Source organism: Silurus aristotelis (assembly GCF_946808225.1).
Source record: "Silurus aristotelis genome assembly, chromosome: 7".
Classification (NCBI taxonomy): Eukaryota; Metazoa; Chordata; class Actinopteri; order Siluriformes; family Siluridae; genus Silurus; species Silurus aristotelis.
In genome coordinates this window covers 15,008,718-15,035,872 of record NC_139580.1, presented here as the reverse complement: position 1 = coordinate 15,035,872, position 27,155 = coordinate 15,008,718, and the positions used below count along the sequence as shown (strand labels likewise).

The 27,155-nt window shown below is 37.0% G+C and overlaps 2 protein-coding genes across 14 annotated transcripts; one reads left to right on the top strand and one right to left on the bottom strand.

Moving 5' to 3' along the window:
• Nucleotides 1–808: 808 nt before the first annotated feature.
• On the bottom strand, nt 809–13,504 carry rassf8a (Ras association domain family member 8a). Of its 2 annotated transcripts, XR_014534557.1 has the most exons (6): nt 13,198–13,504; nt 5,555–5,706; nt 3,966–4,927; nt 3,247–3,397; nt 1,206–2,488; nt 809–1,158 (listed from the first exon to the last, which is right to left on the bottom strand). XR_014534557.1 is itself a non-coding variant. In XM_083547514.1 (5 exons), exons 2-5 carry the CDS (start codon nt 5,655–5,657, stop codon nt 2,376–2,378), a joined length of 1,329 nt encoding a protein of 442 aa, XP_083403640.1. In that variant the 5' UTR covers nt 5,658–5,706; nt 13,198–13,337; the 3' UTR covers nt 809–2,375. The 2 variants fall into 2 exon arrangements, 1 of the variants encoding a protein (XP_083403640.1); XM_083547514.1 differs by having other exon boundaries at nt 809–2,488; nt 13,198–13,337.
• kras (v-Ki-ras2 Kirsten rat sarcoma viral oncogene homolog) lies at nt 12,952–27,155 on the top strand. Of its 12 annotated transcripts, none has more exons than XM_083547522.1 (6): nt 13,261–13,398; nt 16,968–17,085; nt 18,759–18,937; nt 19,095–19,254; nt 24,641–24,765; nt 25,088–27,155. In XM_083547522.1, the coding sequence occupies exons 2-5, from the start codon at nt 16,975–16,977 to the stop codon at nt 24,758–24,760; spliced, it is 570 nt and encodes a 189-aa protein (XP_083403648.1). In that variant the 5' UTR covers nt 13,261–13,398; nt 16,968–16,974; the 3' UTR covers nt 24,761–24,765; nt 25,088–27,155. The 12 variants fall into 12 exon arrangements, with proteins under 12 accessions (XP_083403643.1, XP_083403648.1, XP_083403652.1 ...); XM_083547524.1 differs by lacking the exon at nt 13,261–13,398 and adding an exon at nt 15,142–15,198; XM_083547521.1 differs by lacking the exon at nt 13,261–13,398 and adding an exon at nt 15,144–15,435.

The window sequence follows — 27,155 nt, the reverse complement described above, 5'->3', positions numbered from 1 at the left end:
ATATGTTTATGTGGGGATAAATAAAAGTATTTTTTTACGGCAATTAATATGAGGCAGAACACAGGCAGTATGGTGCCATTGGGGGGCAGTAGAATTGCTGTCTCACAGTTTAGTTGCCCTGGGCTCAATCCTGAGCTTGTGTTACTGCATGTCTAAAGTTTTGCACGTGCTCCATGTGTTCATACAGGTTTCCTGTAGGTTCTTGGGTTTCCATCTTCTTCTCAATAAATTGCCCCAGGTGTGAATGGGTGTGTGAATGTATGCTTAAATCGTGCCATGCAAAAGCCTGGCATAGCATCTGGAGTAAATTCTTTCAGCTTATATATATGTGTTACACACGTGTGTGTGTGTGTGTGTGTGTGAGAGGGAGAGAGTGTTAATCTTCACTAGTCAGTCATATAAACTCTCCTCTTTGTCTCCAGAGCTGCATTTGGGAATTTGAAGTGCAGGTTTGAGAGACGAGGAAAAACTTGTATGTGAAGGAAGCCCTCTCTGCACCAGCCTCATGACAGTACATGCACCTCCACCGTTGGCCCTGAAAAGCTCAGAGGAAGAGGTCTGCATGCAAATGAGGCTTGCTGTTTGAAAGCTGCTCCACAGGGTCACGTCTTAAACGCACTGAAATCCTACATACTGTTGGATGAACTGCAGAAAAGCTGTGCCAAGTCCCATTGAAGTAAGCAGTTAGACACTTGTGTGTAGGATTTGCCTTTTTATGTAATTTATCAGTTTAACATTTGGTGTGAAATCGATGCCAATTCCATCATCAGGACATAGAAACACAGAATAAATATTCAGAGTGAAAAGATTTGTGTTAATTTGATTTTAATGTTGAAATGCAGTGCAATAAATCACAAAGAGCTTTATAAGCAAGATGTATAATTTACATATGCGTGGCATTACCGCAGTTTTTTTAAATACATTTTCAAAGTAGAAAAAAAAATATTAAAGAAACTAAAAACGGAAATTGTTCACAAGCACATAAAATGCATAAAAATGCAGCAGTGGGCACAAAGAAACAATGGCTGTGTGTGGAACCCCATTCATTTCATGCACCAACTTGTAGTGGAGAACACTTCTGCCCAATCTGAATTTCCATCTAGTTCATATAGTTCAACATTTACAGTATATATTTGATTTATAGTGTATATACAACGCCTTTTGTGTAACTGGCACCAGAAAGCACTGAGCCCTCATTCCTCTACAAATAAAAAGATTATGCTAGCATGCCTCAAGCTTCGGAAACCGGTTGGTGCCATGATTCTAACACCTGTCCCCCATTCGGTGTTTAGTGTAGCAGTATGGACAAAGAAAATCAAATGGAGTGAACAAAAGAGGGATTTCAAACACAGCCGGTTTTCTATCAAATAAAAAAAATGCATGTTAGTTCACCATCACCATCTATACCACATATAAACAGACTTGGGAGCTCCCCATTTTGATCTGGATTTGATCGTGTTAATGCTTCATTACAGACTTAAGGCACTGGTTACAATTATAACAGTTATAAACTGGTTAATTGACAGAGCCCGATCTATGATTTGTCAAGCATAATATACTGTAATACTGCAACGTTCATTTAATACTAATGCAAAGCTCAGTTTTACACATGTGCATTGCAAATTCTTTTGCATAAGCTATAGATTATTAAAACCCAAAAGGTACACATGATGGAAATTAGCTAATTATATAGCTGGAGATGTATTGCTATAAAACTGCATCCGTTGCAGTTTGAATATGGCTACCAAAAATATACATATTAGCAGGCATCTTTGGCTCAAAAATCGCTAAAAAAAATTATAAATCTAAATGTGGAGTATGCAAAGAAATATAATACCAACTGTGGCAAAATATAAACCTCAGCATAAAATATGATGCCACAGTAAAGACAGAAAGGTGCATGTGTCATGTTGCTTATATGAACAACTCACTTTGTGGCTGAATTAACAAACAGCTTTGTAAAAATATTCACATTTCTAAAGTAACTCATCCTTAGTATGTCATTTCTCATACAGGCCTGTTGCTCCGCAGTCTCTATATAGGAAATAAAACATTCTTTTATCAGAGTTCATTAGAGTTTTGAGCAGATATTACAGCCAACAGATGGGACTTGAGTTGAGGTATATGTCCAGTTTACCATTACAAAATAACAAATACCTTCATTTTTTATTTCATGCTTCCTACGTTGTTGCTCCATCGGCTATCCAACATTGCAAAGCCAAGTATTAACTACCAGCTTTAACCAACAAATCACTTCCTATGACTGCCTTTCACAACAGCCTTAATGCATTACTCTGTTTTTATGAAATCACATGGAGTTGTTGAAAAACTTTTCAGTGGATGTGTAAAGGTGGTTGCAGGCGTTCCTCAGGTCCTTAGACATAAATGCCCTCAGGGTTGAGGGTTGAGGTGATGGGGCTGTGTAGCACCCGCAGGTTAACTCCCACTGCATGAGATGGGCCCAGGCGCTTCAGTGAACCAGTCAGTGCTGTGAAATAAAGAAGGAACAAGAAAAGTTTTCTTTTATAGAAGGTTTGCAATCGTTCTCAGTCAAGACTGTTGCTAAGTGCAACTCTCTAAATACACTTTTATTTTACCAATCCGAACAGCTGGACGAACACTTGAGCAGGCAGGAAAAAATATATATTATAAATCAGAAATATAATTAAACAAAACTGTTAGTAATAAATTATGTAATGTAAACAATAGCCAGAAAGCAGTAATGGCAATGCAGTTGCCGACTATTCTGAATGTAAACAAAATTTCTTAGCTGGATATTATATGTCTGTATACATTCTTATATAAAAATAAAATACCCAGCATTATTTTTGTTTTATATACAAGTGGCATTAGAGTAACACAATAGCATGCATGCCTCAGCACCTTTTTAAAGTCCCCTATATACTGCTGCTAGCTACTAAGGTGAGTAATGGTACTCGGGCCATCTCTAAGCAGCTGTTGCCACAGTAACCAGCACTGAATGGAGGTGGGTGGAACACATGTAGCTCTCAGTGGAAGATCTGAAAGCCTCCAAGTCTTATTGTTAGAGCCAAAATAATGTGTGATGCATGAACACCCAGGGAGTTACTGCCCACAGAGTTGAACAATTGTGCTTTTTGCCACTGCTTTTGTTTGTACAAATAACGTAAAGATGGTTGTTTTGTATCTATGAAAGTCTCTGTCAAAGTTTTTGGAAAGTCACTATGTAGGGAGATGGAGGAAAGGATGTAGTAGTAAGCAGAGTACCTGGTTCCTGAGGCACAGGGGGTACGCTGGCCTCCACGTCACTGGGCTCCACCGGCAGTACGGTCACTTTAGTGCCAGTCTGCTGGATGAACTGCTGAAGATTCACCTGCCTCAGCTCTTTAGTTAGCTGCTCAAGCTCAAACTGACTCTCCTGGGAAAGACAAAGTGCATCTGCTATAAGAGGCAGTTACGGGCTTACATATGCATGAATACAGTTTCTGGGTTTATGTCAGATTTTTATGGGTAGTTCTGTGAGTTTCATGAATTGATCTGCGCAATAAATATCATTGAAATAATGTCCATTTTGCATATATTACTCTCAATACAAATTGTATTGCAGCAGACTTTGTACCCTGATTAGATGTCTCATTTTATTAATAAAACTGTTCGCTAACTTTAAAAGCACAAAACAACACATTTGGTTATAAGTATAAAGGTTGAATGCTAAACTATTTTTAAACAACATGGTAAATACAATATATAACCAATATAATATACAATATATATACGAAATATACTGTGTACTTCTAGCAGCATCTGAAAATATTATTTCATTAGTCTTTAACAATACCATTAAATATTTCTGCATGATTATTTCTAAGCTAGTTTGGTCAGCTACTACTCTAAAATCCATGAATATGCAAAGCTTTAACTGATCAATTTAAAGAACTACTGTGTTATCGTCAGCATAAAAATCGTGTCGTACCAAACTAACCTACCTGTAGTCTCTTGCTAGACTGACTCAGTGACCTCTCCACAGCCCTGCAGCTGTTTTCCAGCTGTGCTGTGTGCTGAGCCTGAGCCTTGAGTTCAGCCTTCACCGTCTGCAGCCTGGCTTTCACTTCTCCTTCACTCCAGAGCTGGTTCTCCCTCGTTTGCTCCTGCTGTCGCTGAGCCTCCAGTCCCGCCTCCATGCCATGCAGACGATTCAACCTCTGCTCCAGCTCAGTCTCGCAGGTTCGGAGCCGAGTACACACCTCCTGCAGCCGGTCCTCCAGCTGCCTCTCGCTTTCAAGCTCAATCTGTAGCTCGCTTGACCAAAACTCTTCCTCCTCCACTTCCACCTGATTCCTACACAGCTGCTGCTCCAGCCGCACCATCTCCTCTGTCATGACTGCCCAGGAGTCCTCACTGCTTGGCCTTTTTTGGCTCCATGTCTGCAGCTCTACATCGCATGCCTCTGCTCGGCGTTCCAGAACATTTAGCGACTCCCTCTGCAGCCTCACAAGGCGGGTCAGCTCTTCCACGCGACTTGAAGGTAGCCGTGGGGATGTGGACAGGCTTTGGGGGGCACTGTTCATCAGAACAACACAGCGCTTGGAGTCTCTGTCTCCAATTCTAGTGCCATTAAGTATGTCTCTAAGGCCACGTGGCGTCCCAGTAAAGGTGAGTGATTTGCGACGTGGTTCTCGACGGCGGAGAGATCGCTCGCCCTGGGCCCGAAGCTTAGCCATAATAGGGAGGCTCTGGCGATGCAGGCCACGCTCAGGGCCCCGAGAGACAGGGGGCCCCTCAGATGGAGGACGTTCAGTGAGGGAAGGCCCCGTGCGATGCAGAATAAACTGAACATCACCAGCATACTGGCCCCAAGTGTTTAATGAGGCCACAGGGCTCTCATGAGGAGCCAAGTGTCGCTCAGAATCTCTCCATTTCTCGATTAGTGTGTAGCGCCCAGTGCGACCTGCCAGTTAAGTAGACATGAAATAATTCTCGTTTTAAATTCAGTTTACCTCGGGCTAAATTTAATGTTGCTCATCAAAAAGGAAAGATGAGCAGTTTTTGCAATTGAAAAATTTTCAAAGAGTTAAGTAAGCATGTAACCACAACTTGTCAGCTTCATGGTAATGTGGAAATAAAATATTAAACCTGATAGAAGGCTTAAGAGTCCCTGCTTCTTTTTCTTTTTTTAAGTAGGATCATGACTCAGAGTTTCCATCTCACCATGCACGTTTTCATCCTTAGTAAACTTCTTGCTAAAGTAAAGGGGGTTGGCCCCCCTTATAAGATTACACATGCTTATGAAAGTAACTAGGAAAAGGTCTCCGACAATGAAATCAAGAATTTAAAATCAAATTCTAATCAAATGCTTCTATTAAAGCATGAGTTCAGACAACACTGATGTATTTGATTTAAAATGGACCACAAGGTTTTGTTAATGTAATGTGTAATAAAAAAAATTGTTTTACATGAGAAAATAATAAATATAGAGGCATTTTCAGTAGCGCACTCAGACAGATATGCATCAGCACACACAGTGTAACCAAAGCGCTACATATATCTTTATAAAATGTATTCCTGTAGTACTTACCTATAGCCTGAGCCAGTGCAATGACTACTTCCTGACATGTGGTCGCCTCAGTGACTCCACAAACCACACGCTGGATTCCATCCACCCAAACCTTCAGCTCCATCCTGTCACAGGTGGTGCAGAGTTGGGCCTCTAGCTCTGCTCCCTCATTCCTGCAGAATGCAGATGTAATTAACACCGGTCAACACAGACAGCACATTGCTCACTATGCTGCACATATGCTCATATGTGTAGAACTTCTGACACAGGAAACAATGCAGCAAGAGCACTAAAAGTCACATAAAACAATATGCATGTTCCTTGTTTATTTGTATTTGCTGCAAAAACAGTAATTACAGTAATTCCTGTTAAATGATTGTTTATTTTCAGGTCATCTCTAAAATCACTTCAGAGTACCACAAACACATTTCCATCAACAACATATGAACTATGAACACGTGTTTTCTTTTTTTTTTTTTTTTTAGCTTCACAGCTTACTGCTAAAAGTTTCACTCTAATGCCAAAGTGTTCTGATATTTATTAGAGCACTCAAAAACCTTCTATGACAACTATATAAATGTATGCTTTTAATTTCATTTGTTGTTTTATCAGTTGTGGGGGAAAACTCCATCTGGCCACAGATTTGAACATGTGAGTTACTGACACTTCCATCAGGAAATCTTTGCCAAAGGAAATGTCCGTCTACCTAGCAGGAGACCCCTGTATGCTTTCAGATGGACATGTTTCCTTCCTAAAAATATCCCCCAGCTTTCAGTAACAAAACAGTTTTTGCCAGTCAACAAGTTTATATGGTCACCTTTCATTTTAGTGCATTTCAAAACAATGAGAATGGGCTGGCTTAATGCAGCGCACACTTAAATGTAAGCATAAATCTGTGCAGGTTTTGTATTGTGTTTTGGAGAGAGCCACACTAGGGATTGTAGGACCAGCTGGACTCAACACTGTTTGCCTCCCACTCACAAGTATTTCTAGGCTATAAAGGCATGGGCCTGAGCCAGTTCTGCAGCATTGTACTTGATACTAAAAATGTAGTATCAAGTAAAAAGTAATAACCAAAGAAAAAGGGTCACTGTCACAGAAGGTCCCTTTCATTTTTTTTTTTAGTCACAAAAATATATACTGTATATGTTCTCCTTAGATATAGCCTATAACTATAATTTAATGAGCTTGGCTTAGTCTAATGAGAACCATATGCCTTAAAAGCTATTTTTTTGTTTTTATACAAAGTGTATAACAACAATTACTGAGAAAAAGATTTATATCATTTGAGCACAACTGATTTTTCTGTAATCTTTAAACAAGTAACAGTTAAATCAGATTGTGAGTTCAAGGGAAACCCGGCATAATGCCGTTATAAAAGTAACCTAACATTTTCGTATCTTTATTTACAAAATCCATGCATCACACAGTTAAAGCTGTTTCAATATGCAAACTTTGTGCGTGTGTGAGTCTCCAGATCACACCATCCTCTCTCCACCTCAGTTCACACTGATTAATGTCAACACAAACGGTCCATTTGTTCATTATTTCACAAAAGAATGAAGCTTTAAACTGTTGCCTCTCCACATGGGATATGGCTAATTTATTGTGTGAGCAGGGCACTGGAATAGAAAAGTCAGCCAAAGACCAAAGAACGCCTCTATAGGCTCCACTCGAAGAAATACTATACCCTCCTAATTATACCGCACAGGACCCAATCCAACATTGAACCAACCGCTGATGATGGTTTTTAAGACAAAGCTTTTCTACTGATGCAATGCTGCATGATGTAGCACAAACACCACTTTTATTTATAGTTTGTGAAGAGTCACTGGCATTAATACTGAAACTGAGCTAATAATTTTCAGAACTATTCAGAATTGTTTGTGAAATACAGGAAGTTTATGAAGACTTCCAGGGTGAGCTCTCAGTCGCTAAATGGTAACTCAATGGATTACACAGTTGTTTAGTCTACAGAGGAGCAGCCTGGTCGAAAAAAACCTCCCTAAGCATCTACATGTTTATTTGCATTGATATGATTTATATGTTTAGGTATTTCTATTTAAAATTGCAAAATCAGGCTCTTGATGTTAACATTTTAGATGCATGTCATTTTGATTAAATGTTATCCTAGAATACAGTAACATTTCACAAGTTATTCCTACTTGTCAGGAAAAAAGTCTCTTTCTATTATTAACAGCAGAGAAATCATTTCTCATTTCTCTGCATTTCTCTGCTGTTATTAATATAACTAATATCTTAATAACTAGCAATAACAACAGAAAAAATTCACAAGTACACAGTAACAGTCTATTTACTTTAAGACTCTGTTCCTCCACTTTTGCTCACTTAAAAATTGTGTGGTCTTGTAAGTTGTTCAACTTCTCTGAAAATTCTGCTCCGTCTTCTCATATTCATCTTTTGATCTCAAACATAAATATCTCTTCAGTATATAGCAAAAACAACTAAACTGGCATTGCTGTACCACTACTTTCAGAAGGGGGTGTGTACTCACACACACACACACACACACACACACACACACACACACACACACACACACACACACACACACACACACACACACACACACACACATTTCCATGACATGTTTTTTAAAATCACGATCTCACATTATCTCACAAGTAGGAGTTGGTACTGGCATAAATGCCTGTGTTGGAGTCCAGTGCCATATGGTCTCTGTCTTGGATGCTAAGGAACCCCTCTGAGATTGCTCTTCTCTAAGTAACATGAATGTTGCCACTATACAAGCAAAGTGATGATTCAAGCAAACATGGCCACAGCATATAGCACCCTATAACTCATGAAATTCTATTGAGCTGATATTAATTAAAGTTTAAAATAGTCCTATATCTATTCTTCTTTAGAATAAAAACCCAGCTGGCCTTATTTTACTGAATAACCCAAGATGAAAAGGGCAGTACAACCTTCCAACATCATCCACTCTACATTTATGTAAATGGATTTTATGTAACAAATTAAGGTTCGAGTGCATTCATCCTTCATTTAAGACTTCTCTAAAACATCGCTGCTGGTAGATGCTTTTCTAAAGAAGGCAGGCACTTAGGACACCATTAGCTTTTCTGGCTCTTTATTGTGACCTTCTGTGAAAATGACCCTCTGCTACCCTCACATGGAAAACTGGTTGAGAACCAATGCAAGGACAAACTGCATGGTCTGGCCATCCTGATTTCAACACAGAAATCAGCACAGACAACAAGAATCAGCACAGACAACCCAGAATCATTGTAATGATGATTTCTGATTATTAATGTAATCAGGACTACAACCACTGATGCATTGCATTTTTTATTTATTTATTTATTTTTTGCAATTTCATCTAATTTTTGCTAAAATATAATAATAAAAATAAATAAATTCAGACTGGGAATGATTTATTCAATAACACTATGACTAAACTGGGTAAGTGGGTAAATTATGAATTCTTTTTTACGATTTTGTTCTACAAGATATAGATGAAGGCCAAAAAAAGAAAAAAGAAAAGTAATCGATTGTTATTTAAAGCTTTGCCACAACTGCTGGGCATAATGTTTAAATTGACTTTACAGCAAGTTTAGCTGAGTTTAACCCAAGACAAGATATACACAAATAATTTTCATTGCCATTTTTTTAGAAAAGATATACTGAATTTTTATATCAATGTAGAATTTTAATGTTAACTATAATTATTATATTATTACACTATTAGAAAGACTTAACTTGAAGACAGTAATTGTGTGACGCTTGGTATTACTGCTTATATGAGCTGCCAGATAGTAGTTCAAGACTGGATAGATTTGAATGACAGACTTACTTTAAAAGACTTGGGTCCTTTTATATCAAGGCAGTTCCATTTTTATTTCACATTTTCTACAACCGTTAAGTAATAATTGTGCTTAAGAATAATTCCCCATAATGGCACTAAATCCTTTACACATAATGCAGTCATTCCCTGAAATTGGTCCCTATAATAGATAACTGTTCCTGAAATTGTTTGTATTCTGGGCACATTTTAATGTCTGTTTCTAAAAGATTTTTTTTTAGGAAATCTCACTGATGTATGCCAACACAATTATCAAGTGACTTCACACAATGGCTAAATTAGGCTAAGAAAAAAAAAGGAGACAAAAAAACTAAAATGCACTACTGTGATAGTCGCTTTAATGTCAAGACATATTTATACCAGATATTTCTTAACTAGTACAAAAGGTAACATTTCACAAAGCAGAACAATGTGGTTCTACATCCATGAACAGAAATCACACTCCTGAAGAAAAGACTTGTGCTGGGGAACTTTAATTCAGCCTTCATTTAACACCAGTTTAAACAAAATCCTGAAATGCCTGGCCAGTGCCTTTTCTAAAGCAAACTAAAGTCTTAAGAGTTCTTTTTTTGGTTGTCAGGAAGTAACAGGGGACAAAAAGCACACACAAGATGTAGGAGATGAAAACAAACTCTCTCATGAATTCACGATCAGAAAGTCAGCATTGGCAGAAACATACTAAAAATCCCTAATATGATATCAAGTATGTCGCTTCTAAAAATAAAAGAAAATAAAGACATTGTAACGTGTAGGGACACACTATCTGTCATTTAAACAAGTGTATGGCCAAATTGTATTTGCAATAAATACACAATACGTTAATTACACACAACCAAATACCATATGTGAACATAGTCAAAGTAATGCATATACAGTAATTCCATTCAGCCGTATGTACAAGAAAAGTATCCTTTCACAATGTTCTTTTCAATGGGCCACTTTCATTACCCCTGTTTGGCTCCAAATAACACAACCCTTGTTTGCCAGTAAAGGACACAAAGGACATAGGAAGTCCTGCAAGAGACAAGAGGCTTAAATCATGACAGGAAAGGGACAAATTACAAAAGAATGTCCAGAATGACAATTTTCAACTTCTTGCAAAAAGGGGAATCGGTATAAAAATAAATATATATTTGTAACAAATAACAGATATATTTATAACATAACTAAACTTCTACAGAGTGACCATGCTACTGCTTTTCCAAAATTTTCTTTACAAACATTTAATTCTGCTAGTGTCTGCTATAACTGCCATGCTACATGTAATTACTAACAATTTATGCACTCTGAAGTAATTGGTTGCAGGCCTCGTCTGAAATGTATCCACACACTCGCACTCAGTCGCTCTCTCTTACATACACACATGCACATTCTATAAAACTGACTGCTTTTCCCTCTGCTGGAAAAAGAGGGGCACCTAAGAAAGGTTGTTGAAGTTCGCTTTGCTTGTCGATTTAATCAGATGCACATGAAGCGAGTAGAAATGTAAACATAACCAAGAAGATTTTAAAAATAACAAATGCAAAAAAAAAGTGTCCTTTCTGAATGTTAATCAATGTTGGGAATGTACATGTCCTAATGCATGCAGAGATTTAATCAGGAAATGTTGGCCTTGATCTTGCACCATAGACGCTGATAACATTGAGGCTGCACATTCCACACCACATGCATGCTATGAGCCATGAATCCGATAACTATTCCTAGTCCCACTGTCCTCTCGAGGAGATCACCAGCAATGCCTGCATTTACCATCCTGCTCCTCATGCTTATACTTTAGAATGAGTAGCAGTAAAATGAAATAAAGTTGTAGGGGATGTCATGCTGACACCAGTATTAAGCCTGGAGAATCGGTGAATAAGATTTGGGCCTATAAATAAAGTTGATCATATTTCACACCCTTCAAATGTTAAAGATTTGAGAACTTTAGTCTTTTTTTAATACACCATAAACTGTTGGCTTAGCATCTATTGGGACATGTATCCATGCAGCACTTTGTATATAGCCACCATCTGTACTTATGCCTAAATGTGAACAACCACAAAAACACAAATCCACACCAGGTTCTACAAAAAGATTATTAAAGCAGTATTTTGACTTGGATGAACTGTGAAGGTCAATCGAAAGTGATGACATTTCCAAATGTTATGCATGTACGGGTTTACAAATAGCTGAGAGAAGTAAAAAAAAAAAAAAAAGAAGAAAATATACACAGCAGAAACCCTCCATCAGGCTCTCAATAACTAGTGTGTGTGTGTGCAGCAAAATCCCTGTGTGTGTTGAGAGAGGAAGGAAAACAGCCCCCCTCTTATACCCCTTTAAAACAATAACCTAAGGGCTCTTGAATTTCCATGAAAGTAGACAAGGAAGATGTGTACAAATTCAAAATCTTAAATTTTGGTATATTAAAGAGCATTGAATTAGTACATTAATTACAACAGTGGATTAATATCACTACTTTCAATTCCATCTAGATCATATCTAGCTCAAGGTGTGCAAGGAATGCTTGAGATTTCAGTTAGAGTATTTATAAACACTCTTTGCTTTAGTCAACTATGTGAAATCTCAATTCAATTCATTGCTGAATGTGTCATTCTTTCCTGTGGAGAAAATTAGAGCACGAAGGAGCAATAAAGGCATCGGACAATAGAAAATGTGTGTCAAGCAGCATTTTCATTCCAAGACTTTCACAGAGACGGCCAGCGTACTTTCTGTGGTATGTAAGTACACAGCAGCTAGACCTGCCTGAGCTCTTGTAAACCATATTCAGAGTTTTGCCAGAGTGGTGTCTTAGATGAGATGTTTTATTAAACTTAATGTTTCCCCAACACCCCCAACATGGAGGTCAGCACTGGCAGACGTGCGAACATCTGGATGGCACATTGAGCTGCACATAATGCTGGCTTTGTTCTTTTGCCATGGTTGTGAAGAACTAGCTTTCGGTTGGGAGTAAAAGTGCTGTCCGACAAAAATATTAATGTGGCCAGGTTTGTCCATATGGTTAATATTAATATTCTTTCATCTCATCTGCTTAAGTACTTACTCATAAATCTCATGTGTAATTTCAGATTCAGATCAGAAGAGTCAGGAGAAGCCTTAATAATGGAAAAAAAACCTCTAGATAGATCCAAGGTTGACTAAATACAGTTGATAGGTACATCATGGGAATAATATAGAATATATATATATATATATATATATATATATATATATATATATATATATATATATATATATATATATATGTGTGTGTGTGTGTGTGTGTGTGTGTGTGTGTGTGTGTGTGTGTGTGTGTGTGAAGATTAAACTCAGCAGATTACTATAAATAGATCACTATTTATTCAGTAATATATATATATATATATAAATATGAATAATTTTTAAAAAGCCAATCTGGATTTGCTGTATTTCCTTATGTTTGTCATTTTGAAATGATTATTGATTGGCACCAGGACACTGTACTGAATAAATAGTGATCTATTTATAGTAATCTGCTGAGTTTAATCTTCATCTAAGTGAAATGTTTCCTTCTGTATATGTAACCACGATCAAACCAAGATCATGTGACAGTTATTAAGTCGGTACACTGTAGTAAAACATGAGCAGTGCGATAATCCCGGCTCAATCTCAGTTTGTCCTCCGGCTACACACACACGATCACCGCTTGTTTTTGGATGTATCGTGCCGTCAAAATTGAGCAACAGCGACAGGATTTATTTCTACATGTTCTTCCACCGGAGTGTTCCAGCGTGGCCATCAGCGGCCCTCATCAGTTCAGGCAGATTTAATAATCCAGGGTGATTTTGTTTTGTTAAATTCTTACCTTTAATGTGTAGTGTGAAGAGAAACAGCCCGTGGTGGAGACCGTGTGTGTTCCCCGGACCTGCCGTGACCGCGTCTGAAGTTTGCTGAAGAAACAGACCGCGGAATGCAGTTATGCTCATCTTTCTGCCTGTTAACACACTCGCTGGACGGGGATATCCGTAGGAAAGGATTCGCAAAGAAACATGGAGGATTTCCTGTGGTAAGAGACAGGATGAAACGAGCGCACTGACGGGCAGAGGGAAAAGTTTTCACGCTGTGTAACGGCGCAGACTGCGGGAAACTCCCCCATACTGCTCTAACATGGCAACGGCTACGGGACAGCGCGGTGCATTGTGGGGGATTTTAAAGCTGCACTCGGGTCTGTGGAAAAGCAGCTAAAAAAAAAAAAAATCCTGACGCAAAATGTGAGAGCAGAGAAAACCAGAGCACAGGGCTGATCTACTGTCACATTCACCACGCTCATTTGGGTCTTTTATTTTTCTTTGAGACTAAAAATACTGCTGCTTACGCGTAAAAAATGCAGTTTATTTATATCAGGTCACTTGTAACCCAATGCAGTAGTAAAGACCGTATAGGCTGGGAGACGTTTTTTTTTACACTGCACTGCTGTTGATCTACTCACAAACATAACAAAACCCTGTGTTCTTTACATGAACACTGTTCAAACCGGGTTCAAACACGAGTATAAATCCGTCAAAGCAAAATAAACTTCAAACCTTACAGAAGAAATACAAATATGCACTTCATAAACATGTAGCTTCCATTCCCTCAGTTCAGGTTAAAGGAAATACTGACACCATGCGCCTGACAGTGGTACTGACTAATAATTACGAGGATAAAACGCCATCCGCAACAACAACAATAATACTAATAATAATAATAAAAACAACAACAACAAAAATAAAAACTATAATAATAATTTAATTAGAGGAAGACTTTTATTGTCAATACATCATGATGTTAAATAAGCATTAAATACAATTAAATAAATAAATAAATATTAAATACGTAATAAGTCATAAATTGTTTACAATACTACTACTGCTACTCCTAATAGTAGCAGTAGTAGTAGCAATAATAATAATAATAATAATAATAATAATAATAATAATAATAATGATGATGATAATAATAATAATAATAATATTAACAACAACAATAATAATAATAATAATAATAATAATAATAATAATAATAATAATAATGATGATGATAATAATAATAATAATAATAATAATATTAACAACAACAATAATAATAATAATAATAAATAACGTCTTTAGAGGCCAGGCCTTTATTGACAATACATCATGATGCAAAAGAAGCATAATACAATTAAATAAATAAATAATTGTGATACAAAATTAAAATACTACTACAAATAAGCATAATTATAACAATAATAAGTTAGAAATTAGGATTATTTGTGGCGATTTTCTTTTTAGATTTATTTTAATTTGATTCTCATATATATATATATATATATATATATATATATATATATATATATATATATATATATATATATCTATATCTATATCTATATATATATCTATATATATATATATATATATATATATATCTCGAAGATGCAGATCTTTCAATTTTACCAATGTTCAACAAAAAAAAGGTAGTCTTTATATTTAGATTAACTGATTGTTTAAGATAGGTTACGAGGATAAATCCGTGTGTTTCACAGTAGAAACAGCACATGTGGTAGTTATGTAGAAATGATCAGCTCGATCACTCTCAGTCAGGCTGCAGTACATGTGGGTTCATTTTTGCTAAAGTCACCTATTGGCTGGGGGCGGGACTTATGCGCTTGAATGCCCGAAAGATTGACAGACTACTAAACCAATCAAATCCTTACACGGCGTTGACGTGTGTTCAGATCGTCCCGGTTATATTTAGGACCTATTTAAAGAGAGGAAGGCTTCGAGATGTGCTGCGGATTTCTGGAGATCATGTGAAACGCCGGTTCATAATGTAACACTAGAAGGTGTAGGCTATGTTATATTAGCAAAATAAATACATTCTTATTAAGTGCCACTGATTTAACTTTTGAACAACACTAAAATCTGTTGTATGTATACATATAAGTAGCGCCCTGTGTGGTTATTAGGTGTTAATTGATAGGATATTGATTTGGAGTGTATAAGCACAGCTCCCTGTAGGCAAGGCTCATCATTAAAATGATGCAAGCTGACGCTGGAGAGAAACCGGTTTTACAGCTAATGTACGTATTTTAGCCATCTTTCAACTCATATATAAGAGTTAGTGACACCAACTGAAAGAGAGAGAAAGAAAAAAAAAACACTGTGCCTTGGTGGCTGGGTAAGTGATCTTGGCGCTACGCTGCGTTGCCTCCACCGTATCCGCCCATATTTATGTAAAGAGCGACCTCGGTACAGGCGAACAGGCCGAGCAAGACGGAGAGGTGGGAGCGAGGGGGAGAAGATCGCCGTGCTATCCGCGGAATGTCTCCTATATAAGCGCGATAAATGTGCAAGATCGGGAGCGGTTGATGTTTGTGGACATGGCAGGATCGGCTCTCAGGAGGCGACTATAGGCTGATAGACTTTATCCGCCTTTTTCGTGGCTTGGACGCGAAACTTGCAACACCAAAGGTAACAAAAAAAAAAGAGAGAGAAAGAGGTGGGGGTGCAGGCGGGATTCACGGAAATGCCGTCGGACACAAAGTATCGTATGCACGACTTTGTTGCTTTCAGTCTGTAAAGCTCTTTTAGTTGTTAAAGAGAATGTATAATAGAGGTGGAGAGGGAAGACCGCACCAGTCAGATTGGGCCCTGCACTGCAGCGGTATGGCGGGGATTTTTTCTCGCGCTCGCAGCTTCCCACCCTCCAGTGGCGCCGCTGCCTGCTGCCCTCCCAAAGGTCTTCTCGCTTTCTCACTCATAGCTGTGGATTTTGATCACGTTGGCTTGAATATACGTTTTTTTTTGTGTGTCGTTGTGCATTTGGTATATGACGAGTTCCGCGTGAGTTAGGCCTACGGGTGTGTGTGTGTGTGTGTGCGCGCGTGTGTGTGTGTGTGTGTGTTTGTTTTCAAAGTTCCTGATGTGCTGTTATTAGTCTGCATGCTGGGAAGCGTTTATAGAATTTCATCTGGGAGGCAAACTGTAAATATGTTTGTTTTCCAAGACCACAACAATGGCATGTATTGTGTGACTGTATTAGCAACTGTACCTACACCTTCTAATAACCCGTTAAATGAATGAGTATCTAGTGCAAAAAGCTGTACCCTGACTGCAGGAGGGTCTGTTTCCTTTAAACATGTCCTAATGTGAAACAGTTTTACCTTCAATTGTTATTGATGTTTTTGTCTTTGAGTACTCCTAGTTCAGTGTATAAGGATTAACACTCTATCCAGGTACCAAGTACCTGGACTGTCACTGCTGTTTTAGTCCAGAGCTCTGTTTGGGCTGGAGTGACTCGCTGTCAAAACTCATAGACTTGATTGAAGTCTGAGTATCAAGTAGTGTTTTTAGGTGCTTACACTGTAAGTCTGATCGGCAAAAAGGTCAAAGGTGTTTTAGACAGTTTTTCGACATGGTACAAATGGTTATGATGTTTTTAACAGTTTATGATTGATAGTGACGATGTTATGTAATCAGAGAGTATTATTGAAAAAGTTATCTTCTCCTACTTGCGCTTAACTTTGACAGCTGACAGTGGATGTGGTGGGATTTTTAAAGATCTAACAATTATGAAATTATAAATGTTGACTATAGTTTTTATTCCATCTAGGTGAAGAATGACGGAATATAAACTGGTGGTGGTCGGAGCTGGAGGCGTCGGCAAAAGTGCACTCACCATCCAACTCATCCAGAACCATTTTGTAGATGAATATGACCCTACTATAGAGGTATAATGTGCATGATTTTTGTCTGCAGAGGTGTGAAAATAATTCAAAGTAAAAAAAAAAAAATTTAGTGTGTGTAAGAGAGAATATAAGCTGGTTTTTCTGGTTCACGCATTGGGCTGCTAACTTCCTGGTCTGGGCCTATCATTATTACAGTATGGAGTATGCACATGCGTCTGCGCTCACTTTTGCTAAAGTGATATATAGTATGCCAGCTTGCTGTTTTTAGATTTTTGAAATTAGGTTTACTGGCACACATGAACCATAAGATCTTACACAGTGACCATGAAAACACTATATAATACTGCTGTGTGGTTTAAAATTTCAGCAGTATGATGGCCTAGTCTAAAAATATCTGTCTCACAGTATTAACTGTGTACTTAAAATTACACACAAGAAAGTTTAAGTGATCTATATCTCACACCCACCCACACACGTGTGTGTGTGTGTGTGTGTATATATATATATATATACACATACATACACACACACACACACACACACACACAATTTATTACGTTCCAAAACCGCCCGCGATAAACAGACGCCGCCCCAAAAGTGCTTTTTTGTTGTTGTTGTGTTTTTTATATGCTGTAAATCATCCTTCCACACACTTTAAACACACAGAAAACATTTTCAAGAATATAGCACTGTATCTCATTTATAGTAAGTACATGTACTCTACAGTATACAGTTCTGTAGTAGCTTCTGTACTAGCTGAAGTGTTCTATGACATCAAAAAATAGGCGGCGTTAAAAATACACGTCAATGCATTATTTACATTCTGTACTGTACTGTTAACATTTTACTTCATTTTTATTAATAATAATAATATTTTTATTAGTAAATGTCATCATTTCAAACATAAAACAAAATAAAAATAATTTTTCTATAAGTTTTTTTGGTCTATCGTGCTAAGAGACCGGGAAAATCAGCGAAACAAATTAGTTCCAAATGCAATTCCATGATAAACCGGGAGGCGCGAGATTCGAACTGCGGTAAAGCGTGGGATTATTGTATAACAATAATCACACACACCCACACAACCACCAGCATCTTATATTCTGTCTATCTGGATGGAACACAGCAAAAATTATAGTGAATTGTTAGTATGTCATAATTGTGTCTTAATTCTAATTTAAAATCCCACACACAATATATTTGTGTGTATATATTATATAGTGATATACATTTTATGTGTAAAATGTATTACATTGGTCCAGGAGTAACATTGATATGTGTTTGCAACAGTAGAGTATTACACAGCCAAACTGTTTTCAGTCCAGTTGCTTCCCCTTCTGTGAGAATCTGAGGTTGCTATAGTGTGAAATTCTTGGGAGTCACAGTTATACACTAAAAGAAACCACTGGAATAAGAGACTTGCTTGGGTAAAAATCAGAATAAGGAAAGAAAATCTAATGGCTAAATAATAACAGCCGAAAGTGTATTTGAAAAAGTTTGTACTGAGGTAACTGTCTTATTATACACTGTAGCAGCCGCTGACACTGTAAGTTATAAGCCCCTGAACCCTACTGTAAAGGTACAAATGTTCGACAGTGTGGGGTTCAAATGGTATGTAAATGTAGCATGATATGTAGATGTAGCACATGTCTATTCATATGACTAAGCTATGCCTCTGACATATAACCACAACGGCTGATGTCATATTTGTGTAGGACTCGTACAGAAAGCAGGTGGTGATTGATGGGGAGACATGTCTGTTGGACATCCTGGACACTGCCGGTCAGGAGGAGTACAGCGCCATGAGAGATCAGTACATGAGGACAGGAGAAGGCTTCCTCTGTGTCTTTGCCATTAATAACACCAAGTCTTTTGAGGACATTCATCACTACAGGTAAGGGCAGTTATGCATAACAGAGAGCAAGTTTATCTCCTCAGTATGAAAACTGATAGAAAATGTTATAAATAAATAAATAAAAAAAAAGTTCCTGTTGATTTTTCATGCACTTCTTTATTTCGCCATCATTGTGTGCTTTTGTGTGGATTTGCAGAGAGCAGATTAAGAGAGTCAAAGACTCCGAGGATGTCCCCATGGTGCTGGTGGGAAATAAATGTGACCTGCCTTCCCGCACAGTGGATACCAAGCAGGCTCAGGATTTAGCACGTAGCTATGGAATTCCTTTCATCGAGACCTCAGCAAAAACGAGACAGGTATGAGACACACCAATATTTTACAATGTCTTGGAATTTAAAGAATGTAACATAAATAGGAGATAAATCAAGATCAAGAATGATTTGAAATAAATCCTTAGAATTATTATCCCATGCTCACCAGCTTTCTTTGGAATTCATGCTGAGATTTTGAGAGCAGAATCAAGAATGCTGGTAAAGTGGGTCTTAAAGTAAAAGGTACAAATTATGACAATATGGTCATTAATCTTTGAAAACCCACAATTATCCCACAATTATTACAATAAGTAATTATGGTGTTTTAAATTACATAAATCATCAGGACACCAAACGGAACTTTTGCTATGTTTCTACACGGACAGTTTTAATTGCCGGATGTGTACTTGGTACATCAGTAAAACAGATGTTTTGTTAATAAAAAATATTTTTCCGTTAGTTTATTTATTTATTTTTTAATCTGATTAAAGAAAGGACGTCTTGAATAAATGTGCGTTGGGTTGAAGGTTTTAATTTCGCCTCTTTTTATATGTATTTATTTATATGTTTCATAAAAAATTGTCCAAAAGAAATGCATGCTGCATTAATCGCACGTTAATAAAATTAGTGCTGTTAAAAGGAATTTACGTTAATGCGTTATTAACACGTTCTTTTTTACAGACCTAATAATAACCAATATCTGTCTCCAGACTTGATGATAATGTTTTATCCAGTTTTTATTTGAATCTTGACTAAGCATGGCCAATCAGTATAGTACAAAGCATTCCCATACAGGAAATTCTAGCTTGTGTTTTTTAGCTATAGCACCAAACTTAACAAAAGTCTGAGAAAATATCTAAGATTTGACAGTTTAGATATTTCTCTTGCCTTTTTTTGTGTGTATGGGGGGAGGAGTCATGTAATTGGAACACCTTTGCTAATGACAATGATTGATGCATAAAAAACTATAAAGAAAAGATTTAACAGGGTATATCCATCCAGGTTTTGTAATTAATAACAGCTTATTGTGGTTAGATAGAGGAGCCTACTCCTCTGCAAAAAACAAACAAAACAAAAATATTATGATTAACAGTTTTTTTGTTGTCTTATTTACAGAATATACCCACACTTCTCACATTGTTTATACACCGTGATCTCTCCAATTTTGAACACGATAACAGTGATTGCTTTTAGATATTAAAGCATGCATCCTCACAGTCCTTAAAAATATTGTCTTTTAAGTTTGTCCTTGACAGTATCTTCTAAAAGCATGTTTGTTGTACTGCGATTCTGCCGGTATAGTTTATTGTCTATACCTCTCAGCTGGCTTTAATGGCATAGGTCAATTTTATTGTATTTTAGATTTAGTGTCTGTGATGAGTGCTGAAATATCCCAGAAATTATCTACTTTAATGTAGGTAATGAGTAGTACAAAAGCACTTAACCCCCCCCCCCCCCAAACTTTTTATTTTTATTTTTATTTTTATTTTGATTAATTAGCAGCTGGTGCAATCTGTCAGCTTGTCGATGACACGTCTCAAAACTGCACACAATCTTAATATGCATGTTGAATTGAGATACATAATCAAAGCCCCTTTTTTTTTACATGCTGAGCCCAAAAATGTTTCGGTTTCAAAACAGCACAGTCTGGAGCAGATATAAATTTTTCACAAGCAGAATTTATATTTTATGTAATTTTTTATTAAATATTTTTTAGTCTTAATTTATTAATATTGAAATTAATAATGAAATATTTGCATCATGCATGTCTAATTAGTTTTTCCTGCCTGCACAAAAAAAATGGGTTTAATATCACTGAATATTGATTTCTTATCTGAAAGAAATTGATTGCCATGACTCATCTTTTTGTTATGCATTTATTAGATAACCTGAGAGCTACAAAATATACTGGGGGATTGATTTGTAAACGGTGATTGCAGAAAACACATGCACATCTCATCCTATATATTGTTTTTTAATTTTAGGATGCATAAATCTTTTATCTTATTCTAAAATGGTCATGGTATAAAAATGCTTAATGATTTCCTGATTTTGCAAGATTATAAATATTTTTATTCAATGTGCATTTTTAAAATACACTAATTTGTCAGAGCTTTTTTTTTTTTTTTTTCTCCCAAATTATGTTTATTATATAAAACATTTACTCAATGTACAATTTATGCATGCAAGACAATCTGGCCAATTAGTGTAGTATTTCAAAACATTTTACGTAGTTGACCCTATTAAACTAAAACAGATTTGCATTTTAATGCTTTGGTAATTGGCAATTATTAACTTATCATTTTTTAATTTGGTTGATTAGGTTTTGGTGAGAAGGGCAGATAGTAAGAATGCCATTAAATGAAATAAGTCAAAGCGAGGCACCAATAGAGCTGCAATTTTAAGTAATGCGTGCATAGAGCCTTTATTTAATTGATTAATAAATATAACATGCAAGCATACATGCTAATTGTCAATCCAGTGACATTTGTTAATCTAGTGAGATTTTTACTACCATGCAGCTCAATCACAAATTCACAAAATATTTGTAAGTGATTAACTTTCTTTGATTGCTGTAAAATCATGGAAGCATCACTACAATATTCATTTCAATCACAATTACAAACAGGGACCCTGTGTAAATGTAGATTACAATCAGTGATCTACATGTCAAGGTTGGTTTACAAATCAGAATGTTAGCTAACACATATAAATAAGTGTGTGGAATATATACACACACACCTATTTATGTTTCGATCTTGATTACAAGACTGCATTTCACTTATTAGGTTTTGAGCTGATTGGGAGCTGATAAATGAAATCTGAAATGTTGTGCATGTCTTAAAGTATATTAGACCTGTGGCGTTTGATTGTTTTTCATTAAAAAAGGGCAGCACTTGGGTCATTCTTGTAAATGTCACCACTCAATTGTTGTGGTCAGAGCAGGTGTTAATCGGGTCTGCTTGGGGTTGCAATGGTGTTTTTGTTTTGTTTTTTGGGCATCCCCCCCCTCTGTTTCTCTGCAGTGCTTAAATCACAACTCCTGATGGGGCTGGGGATTAAATGTGATTTACTAATTCTGACTTTCAACCTCTCTTGCTTCTGGTCATCACTGCATGCACTGCCTGGCATCACAACGTGCCTTAAATTGGATTCAGAATCTCATGGTGCTTCTTGAGCTGTAAGCTAAACTGATGATTTCTCATAATTGTACATAGATCTCTATTGGGCTGCATGAATATACTAGATCATAATCTTTTACATAAAAATGCTCTCAAAATAAATTTTTTAATTCTTTCAATCCTGGTTTAGTAAGTGGAATTCTAAATCATGCAGAGTACTTAATGCTTTTAAATAACTGTAAATTGGTTTGTCTTGAGCTAGTTCTGCAAATTGACACAGGGTGCCTTTTTTAAAGCAACCGACAAAAGTGCCTTCACCTTAGTGAGTTTCACTTAATTATATACAGTGAGGAAAATAAGTATTTGAACACCCTGCTATTTTGCAAGTTCTCCCACTTAGAAATCATGGAAGGGTCTGAAATTGTCATCGTAGGTGCATGTCCACTGTGAGAGACATAATCTAAAAAAAAAATCCAGAAATCACAATATATGATTTTTTTTTTTTTACTATTTATTTGTATGATACAGCTGCAAATAAGTATTTGAACACCTGAGAAAGTCAATGTTAATATTTGGTACAGTAGCCTTTGTTTGCAATACAGAGGTCAAACATTTCCTGTAGTTTTTCACCAGGTTTGCACACACTGCAGGAGGGATTTTGGCCCACTCCTCCACACAGATCTTCTCTAGATCAGTCAGGTTTCTGGCCTGTCGCTGAGTTTGAGCTCCCTCCAAAGATTCTCTATTGAGTTTAGGTCTGGAGACTGGCTAGGCCACGCCAGAACCTTGATATGCTTCTTACAGAGCCACTCCTTGGTTATCCTGGCTATGTGCTTCGGGTCATTGTCATGTTGGAAGACCCAGCCTCAACCAATCTTCAAGGAGGTTGTTCCCCAAAATCTCGCAATACGTGGCCCCGGTCATCCTCTCCTTAATACAGTGCAGTCGCCCTGTCCCATGTGCAGAAAAACACCCCCAAAACATGATGCTACCACCCCCATGCTTTACAGTAGGGATGGTGTTCTTGGGAGGGTACTCATCATTCTTCTTCCTCCAAACACGTTTAGTGGAATTATGACCCAAAAGTTCTATTTTGGTCTCATCTGACCACATGACTTTCTCCCGTGACTCCTCTGGATCATCCAAATGGTCATTTGCAAACTTAAGACGTGCCTGGACATGTGCTGGTTTAAGCAGGGGAACCTTCCTTGCCATGCATGATTTCAAACCATGACGTCTTAGTGTATTACCAACAGTAACCTTGGAAACGGTGGTCCCAGCTCTTTTCAGGTCATTGACCAGCTCCTCCTGTGTAGTTCTGGGCTGATTTCTTACCTTCCTTAGGATCATTAAGACCCCACGAGGTAAGATCTTTCATGGAGCCCCAGTCCGAGGTAGATTGATAGTCATGTTTAGCTTCTTCCATTTTCTAATGATTGCTCCAACAGTGAACTTTTTTTCACCAAGCTTCTTGGCAATTTCCCCGTAGTAGTTGGATTCTTACTGATTGTATGGGGTGGACAGGTGTCTTTATGCAGCTAACGACCTCAAACAGTTGCATCTCATTTAGGATAATAAATGTAGTGGAGGTGGACATTTTAAAGGCAGACTAACAGGTCTTTAAGGGTCAGAATTCTAGCTGATAGACAGGTGTTCAAATACTTATTTGCAGCTGTATAATACAAATAAATAGTTTAAAAATCATATATTGTGATTTCTGGATTTTTTTTTTTAGATTATGTCTCTCACAGTGGACATGCACCTACGATGACAATTTCAGACCCCTCCATGATTTCTAAGTGGGAGAACTTGCAAAATAGCAGGGTGTTCAAATACTTATTTTCTTCACTGTATTTAAAACAAAAACCCACACGTGTATTTGCCATTTTTTGCCACACGTTTTTTTTTCCCACTTGGTTAAGATGTAAGCATAGACATGCTTTCACTTTCTGTATGCTGTGAATTCTATTTTAAAATAATAAGAAACCTTATTTCATAGCAAAGTGTTTGCATGGTTTGAGTGATTCAACAAGAAATGTTCTTTTTACTGCTACTGTCTTCTACACAGTTTTTATTTGCCGGGTTGCAATTACAGCTATTCCTGTCCCACGTTTCACTGACACTCGTGTGCATTAGGCAATAGCCCTCATGCAGTTACCACAGACGAACGCTTGCGACCTGGTGTGAATTTGACTTTAGTGACACCCAGTGGTGTAAAAACGCCTAAATTATCCCCACTCCCTTGCACTTCTCTGTATCAGCCCTTGTGCATCCCCTGATGTTGAAGGGAGTTGTGTTTTGCACTGCAGAGAGTGGAAGATGCCTTTTACACTCTGGTCCGGGAGATCAGGCAATACCGCCTGAAAAAACTCAGCAAAGAAGAAAAGACGGCAAGCTGCATCAAGCTTAAAAAATGTGTTGTGATGTGAGAGGGGTAAGTTCGGGCTGAGCTCTGGCCTATTCTTGGCCTGCTTTGAGCTTCTCTGGTCTCTGTCTAACGGGTCACTTTTCTCTTTAACCAATCAGTTGTGGTGTGCTGGGGAGCAAGGTTTCTCTATATTATTGTTTAATTTAAGGATTTCTGTTAGACATCTTGTCTACATGGGCAACTTCTATGTGGAGCTGAAAGGCATGGCTCCTGCATTGTTGATTTTTCTTCTTTCAGTCACTTGGTTCTAGCAGAACATTATTGTGTATTGTCATAACTATTATTTTGTAAATATGTATTTACATTTATTACTTTTTTTTTTTTTAAGGGGGTTGATGATGCCTTTTATACTTTAGTCCGGGAAATCCGAAAGCACAAGGAGAAGATGAGCAAGGAGGGCAAGAAGAAAAAGAAGAAGTCCAAGACAAAGTGTATACTAATGTGAATAATGCCTCCGTTTCAGTATCAACTTTGAACAGCTGAAATGTTAAAGAACTGCATTTTGTACATTACACTAAATTATTAGCCTCTTCAGAGTACAGAATGGATCCCTATTTTCCTTCATTTGCTACCTTACAAACAATTAAGCTCTTCCTTGTTTAGTGCCAGAAGCCCCAATGTGTTGGTCCTGAATTACATTACAATGTGGAGTTATAGCCAACAAATCGTATTGCCATTCGGTTTATTATTCTTTGGGTATTTTCCCCAATATTCACCTAGAGCTTGTCATTTAGCAGATGGACAGAGAATAGAGGTAACTAGCATGCTGTGCTTCAGAATCATAAGGATTACTTTTTTTTTTTAATAATTAAAGTTAAGACTAGATCTGTGGAGTGTTTTGTGCAGTATAAATAAAAGGACATCCAGTTGAATATTTCAGTTTGCCACACATATTACTAATAGCACAGTGAACTTTGCATATGAGTAAGTTCCTGTTCCATATTCAATTTTATTCTTATAATATTGTACAGAATTGACCCCATAATTCTTAAATACAATTTGGTTATATGATGTAATGAGCAGTATATATCCTTATATAGTATCGTTATGTAGGGCCAACACTATTTGTGGGTAATATTTTGATATCTCCACCACTGTGTAACAGATGGTTTACCTGTCTGAGATGTCAGATTTATATTAACCTGCATGTGAGCATCCATTGTGAGTCTTTGATCGTGTGTGTGTGTGTGTGTGGATGGTAAGCTCCTAACCCTGATCAGCGTTTTCATTTGCATGCTGTTTTTTGTGTAATTTCCTGAGAAAGACTAGGAAATGTTAAAATACTGCTTTAAAACAGACCCTGTTATCCGGCTAAGAGATTCTTACCCATTTGAGTGGTTTTTCCCTCCTTTTACAGTGTTCTGTTTAATTGAATGATTGTCATAATTGAATTAGCTTAGAGATTAATGATAGTAGCTGGAATTACAGACTAGAAGCAAAAATTATGTGTAGATGGTGGCTTTCCCAGTTTTCATATTATGGTTTGTGGTTATTGTAAGAACTTGTGATGTTTGAACATCCAGAGGATGATTTTTAAGTATAATATGTTCTGCAGTACATGATTTCTCTTGTTGTACTCAGCCAAATGCATTTTTATGACAATGTAACCAACCACTATGATAATTTAATAATGCTGAATATAATCTATCTACTGATCAGAAAAAACAAGGCCAACAAATGATTCGTGTCTCAAATAGTTGTATACATGGTTTTGCAGGGAGACACAACTGACAACTCTCTGCCTCCTTCTCTTATCTGCTACGTGGCTGTAGCATTGTGAGCAGAGCTATGAACGAATTGAATATTTCCACACATCTGCCTTTTGTTGCAAACAAAGGCAAATGCTGACAATAGCAATTTTGTTTGAGAGAGCTGTTAAAAACAAATTTGCCTTTTTGTATTAATTTTTATTTGTCCCTTGTATCACAGATCCTTAATCAGAGCATTTTTTTTTCATTTATTTCATCTTTTTCATAAATTAAATGGCCTGATGTATTGTTAATGCTGCATCTTTGAGGAGGCAAACATACAAAGTAAATAAACAAAATCAGGATAATGATTATTATGCAATGTTAATCCAGGTAAAGGCTTTTCAAAGCTGTTCTGTTACCTCTGCCCCATGAAGGTATATTAACTTGATTTCATGTTGTATTCAAATTGTCATTTTGTTGTTCCCCCCCCCCCCATCTCACTCGTATCGTATCTTTTTCTTCTGTTTGTGGTGTGCCAATGGAGAAAGTTCTTAAAATACTTATGTATACCTGGAGTGTATTTTAACAACCTTTGTACAGTTGTGATACAGAAAGATGCATATTTTGTAAATTGTGCTTTAGGTGTTTTTTGTTTTTGTTTTTTTGTTTTTTTTTTTAAATAAATGTCACTTTAATAGAGCCGAA

Coding starts and splice junctions, on each gene's coding strand:
- rassf8a (XM_083547514.1), bottom strand. CDS start 5,657: ATGGAGCTGAAGGTTTGGGTGGATGGAATCCAGCGTGTGGTTTGTGGA. Junction 4,928..5,554: donor TGCACTGGCTCAGGCTATAG/GTAAGTACTACA, acceptor CTTAACTGGCAG/GTCGCACTGGGCGCTACACA. Junction 2,489..3,246: donor CCCTGTGCCTCAGGAACCAG/GTACTCTGCTTA, acceptor TTTATTTCACAG/CACTGACTGGTTCACTGAAG.
- kras (XM_083547522.1), top strand. CDS start 16,975: ATGACGGAATATAAACTGGTGGTGGTCGGAGCTGGAGGCGTCGGCAAA. Junction 17,086..18,758: donor AATATGACCCTACTATAGAG/GTATAATGTGCA, acceptor ATATTTGTGTAG/GACTCGTACAGAAAGCAGGT. Junction 19,255..24,640: donor CCTCAGCAAAAACGAGACAG/GTATGAGACACA, acceptor TTTGCACTGCAG/AGAGTGGAAGATGCCTTTTA.